Below are 4,860 nucleotides of genomic sequence, written 5' to 3'. Positions count from 1 at the left end.
CTTTGCCATATGTACGCTAACGTAATTTTTTTAGGGAAGTTATGCAGTTCATACATTTTTCTACCATATTACTGAATTATTATTTTTACATATTAATAATTTTCCAATACTGTAATTATTTTTAACTTAATTCAGCTATCCTAACACTGTCACCGCTGTCCTAAATAAAATTATTTTTGAAGTCGCCTTCATTATTTCAAACGTTTTTCTATTATGGTAACAGGCAATTTAAAGCATATGTATTGTCAAATAGAATTTAGTACTAAACACATGCGCAAAAATGTACATAGTTTGTATGCGATGAACTATGTCATGAAACTAAATGCTGGTATACAATGGCTTAAATTTATATTGGTCAACAGCACTTTAACAATAAAGTGCTTCCCTGATCAAATTAATACTATCTATTTCATTACCTACTCTATTTCATTTATATATTTCCTTCCCAAAATGAATTATCAACTGCATTGGCCAAGTAGTAAAAGACACTTCCTGGTAGATTGGCACAGTTTGAAAAGCACAAAGATATAATGTTACACATAAATAAAATATTATTCCCAAGATAAGTTGCAGTTCCTTCTATTAGATAGTCATTTTACCACGTCCACATATATTCTTCTAGGAATGTTAAAAAGTTCTCGATCCAAAGTTAAGAAAATACCCTTCTGTTTAAAAGATACTGCAACTTTGAACAATTTTCACTCTCAGCTTTAGGAATAAACAAGACATCAAACAAAGTGAGAATAGAGGTATTTGTACGATTGTACACCCAGGATAGTCACCCAAGGTTACTTTCATACACCGAAAGAAACCACCCTTTCTCCTTTTGGAAGGTTGTTTGGTTGAGCTCAGGTTCCAGAAAACTGGTCAAACATGCAAGATGTTTGAGGTCAGATATCCAAACAAAGCCTTAGCAACGGTTACAAAAAAGTCAAAAGGTCTTGTTTTGTAATAATTAAGATCTCTCACAGCATGGTCCCACAGTGCTTTCCAAAGAAAGTTGTGAAGCTTGACGGAGAAGTGGACCTGTTGATGGATCAACCATTGAAGAGGTCGGGAATAACTTGTACCAGCCGATAACCATGCTTGATAAATCCAACTCTTCCAGAAGTATTCTTGCAACTCCCATAAAATGCTTCCGCTCCATCCTTCCATAATTTCCCCAAACCATTACCTTCAAAACACACAGAATTAGTGTTATTAAACCGTGAATGTTAGATGAGTATTAAAACTGGTTATTAAAGAAAATCTATAATCTTTTAATGTATTTATCTGTATTTACATGATCACTTTGAGGAAAGTAATATCAATTGTCTTAACTTTTTTGAGTTAAGTTATCCAGTAGTTCTGGAAGCATCTAATGCCTGGTGTCATAAAGGAGTGATTGATGGTTACCCACTATCCTATTCATTTTTTGGGGGGATTTGTGATGGAAGTGAGATATGCAGTTAATTTCTGTTTTAAGAAGGCTCTGCTCTGTTTCACAATGGTTAAGTGCAAAGCTTTTTGGTTCTTTTAGAGCCCATGATGTGATAATTGTATGCGGGATACCAGTACATACACACTTTTATGATTAACTCCATTTGTGAGTAGTTTTCATCATTTTACTAATTTAAGAAATTTGATACACTTCACGAGGAGAAGGTGCTGCCCTTTTTTTGTTTCCTTTAAAGCCCATTTCCAACTTTGCGGAGATATTAAAAAAAAAACATATGCCAGCAAAGTACATCATGTATACATGAAGCTGTCATATGCAGTTGCTGAATATGAACACAGAAACTTACAAAAAACTTGTTAGAATGATTCACAGGGAGGGGGTCAGGTGCTATACAGTCCGGCCCTATTTCATTACTTGCCACCTGGCTTCCTGAATGGGACTTCCGTTACTCGGTAATTGGTATCAGCGAGTACCGGAAAAAAATGATCGGTACTCGTACTCAGTACCAAAATAACGGTATCGGTGCATCCCTAGTTTAAATGATTTTGAAGGACATATAAGGTCCACAGTTTATTTCAACAGCCACAGTTGGTTTGCAATGTTCACAACAACAGCAACTAATGTTTGTTTTGTACACAAACCCAACTATGATTGGTTGACATAGTGATCAGGAAACTATTCCAGTGGTCCTCATTCAATAGCAAGATTCTGAAACTAGGAACTGGAACTTCTGTAAGCAGTGAGGAGCAGGTGGAAAGAACAGCTTTTTTATTCATCTTAATGTATGGCCTGTCAATATTTGAAACCATGCAACAAAATGGCCCAAAGTAGTACCTGTACCTTTTCAGGCGTGGGCCGTTTTGTAGCGCGTTAGGGACGGGCGGAAATACGCCAAGGTGGGAACGAGACCATTGAATACAATGGGATTTATATTTTTGAGCGTTTTGTAGAGCGTTCGTCGAGCGTAGAACGCGCTACAAAACGTTCAGGTGTGAACGAGGGCGTACAGTTCTTGTCCCTCCCCCAGTCTGTGAGCATTAAAGGGAGAAGCAGCAGACTGATGAGCTCATCTCTTTGTCTTTGTGCTCTCTTATACTATTAACATGCTCCATGTTAGCAGATAAACACTGCAGCAGAGTTGTCTGGCTCCTTATGCTGTTGTTTTCCTCTCCCAGTCTGAGCTCTACTGTACAGTGGACTGGAAGAGGCTGATGTCAAGTCAAATTCAGGTACTTACACTGCTTACATTTAAAATATACATCTAATGATGTACTAATAATGCAGGGTTACATTGATTTGTGACATTAATATCTGCCTGGAGTTCATCTTTAACCTAAATACAGTAAATTCCCCATTACCTGGCATTCACGGGGATTGGTAGATTCTGGATAAATGTAGTTTCTGGTTGCTTGAGAGTTACTATTAAAAATAGGTCTAACTAATGCCATACCCCCTACTATACTATACCATACCATACCATAAACTCTGTATTGGATTCATATTAATATTGAAATTCACTATTTAAAATTAGGACAATTAGACACACAATCGTTTCCAGGATAATACATCAGCAGAACAGTGAGTACACAGGGGAATTTGTTTCTGGTTAGATGAGCGTTCTGGTTAGTTGAATACCGGATAACAGATTTGAGGGTTTTTTTCCTCACCTGTAATACTTTCCCTTGAGGACTCTCTGAAAATACAAGCACTTGATTGTACAAAGGATCTAATGATTTTCGAGCAATCTTTGTTTTCTTCTTAGCGATGCACAGACCATTCTCTAGTAGATAAACTTTTATGTAAGCAGCTGGAAGATATGAAAAACCTGACAATATGAAAAGTGTTAATCATACATTTGGATGAATGGATTGCACACTGAGCAGTATATGGGCAATGCTTACGATAAAATGTTAAAAGTATTTTTGAGATTTTCATAGTCTTTGAGAAATATCCTTATTCACATATATGAAATACATTTATATCAATGTTATATTGTAACACCTTACTTAACTGTTATATGTAAGTGTACACATGGTTCAATACTATATTCATTATAAACTGGAAATCATGCATGCTTGGGGGCACACGTGTGTAACTGAGTAATTTAGACAAGTCTGAATGGCTTAATTCTACTAGGAGAGAAGAGAAATTGCGTTGTCCCTCCACCATGTGTATTTGTGCACTGTGTGCAATCTGATCTCTCTGTTATTCAGGTTTATTTCAGATAACAGTGTCTGTTATCTGAGCTAAAAGCTCATGACCTGCTTATTGCAGAAGATAAATAAAAAGTATTCATATGCAGTATTTCCTATTTAACTGATTAAAAACGAGTTCAAACATAAACGTGTGATAACCCCTTAGTGACACAGTTTCACAAAATGTTTTCGTTCCTGGGGGCCGGAGCAATTTTGGCATTTTTGCTATGTGTTTATTAAACCACATTTTCCACCTTCCTCGATTATTGTACCTACACATATTATATACAGTTTTAAAGGATAAAATGGGCTTTCATTTGATGTGACATATGCATATATAAATTCTTATTTTTTGAATAAAAAATGAAAAGAAAAAAAAATTCACAGTTTTGGCGAAAATTAAGTGTATCTAACAGAAAGTAATTCATAAAAATTATTTTATTTGTCCTGACTTAGGGTATATCATATGTCTGGGTTTTATAGGTCACAAAATGCAAGGAGTAAAATACAATTTTAGTTTGGAACAATTTTAGAATGTGGTATGTTTGTCTCCTAACTTCAATAGTCTCCTTGGCACTATATTTTCTTATAATTTTTATAGTAAACTTATTTTTTTTTATTTTTTAAAAACTTTTATCCTTTCTTTAAATTGTTTTGATTTTTACATTTAATTTTTTAAACTAGGGTTAACTAAGGAGTTTTTTTTATTTACAGGGGCTTTGATACTTAGGGGTCTATTCACTAAGCTGCCGTAGGCAGCCGAGTGAATGACCGTCCTGAAGTGAAGTGAGCCGAACACTGTTCGGCTATTCACTTCAGGCTGGTACAGCTGATTTCAGCCGTATATCGCATGGCTTCGGGTCGGCCGCTGAGCGGCATTCGGCTCGGCTGTTCTGCTCGGTCCCTCAGAGGGGCCGAGCAGAACAGAAAAAAAGTTTTAAAAGTTTTAAAAAAGTAAATAGAAAACGATTGGGCAGAGCTAGCAATGACAGCTAGCGCCGCCCAATAGTTTTCTATTGTCCGGCGGCTCTGCTGCCGTAAAAAAAAAACGAAAAAAAAACTCTCCCGGGCGCTCTTGGAGCCTCCCGCTCCCGGCCGCCCAGGAGAGAAACACTGCTTTTTCTTTTTTTTTCCTTATTCTAACACGGAGCGATGTCAGAATAGAAAAAAAAAAAAATTTTGCCCATTGCAATGCATTGCTAGATTCCTATTGGCTATTTCAATTTG

At 36.4% G+C, this 4,860-nt stretch overlaps 1 protein-coding gene across 1 annotated transcript in view; it reads right to left on the bottom strand.

Annotated features, from left to right (window-relative positions):
* Window positions 1-955: 955 nt before the first annotated feature.
* The window catches only part of RIMS4 (regulating synaptic membrane exocytosis 4), a 146,075-nt gene continuing 142,170 nt past the window's right edge, over window positions 956-4,860 (bottom strand). The window contains exons 5-6 of the mRNA XM_018564701.1: window positions 3,106-3,245; window positions 956-1,174 (exon numbers count right to left, since the gene is read on the bottom strand). Coding sequence (XP_018420203.1) covers window positions 956-1,174; window positions 3,106-3,245 — 359 coding nt within the window. The remainder of the gene's footprint in view (window positions 1,175-3,105; window positions 3,246-4,860) is intronic.

The sequence above is a fragment of the Nanorana parkeri genome, unplaced genomic scaffold (assembly GCF_000935625.1).
Source record: "Nanorana parkeri isolate BGI_ZX_2015 unplaced genomic scaffold, ASM93562v1 scaffold773, whole genome shotgun sequence".
Classification (NCBI taxonomy): Eukaryota; Metazoa; Chordata; class Amphibia; order Anura; family Dicroglossidae; genus Nanorana; species Nanorana parkeri.
This window is presented reverse-complemented; position numbering and strand designations above follow the sequence as displayed.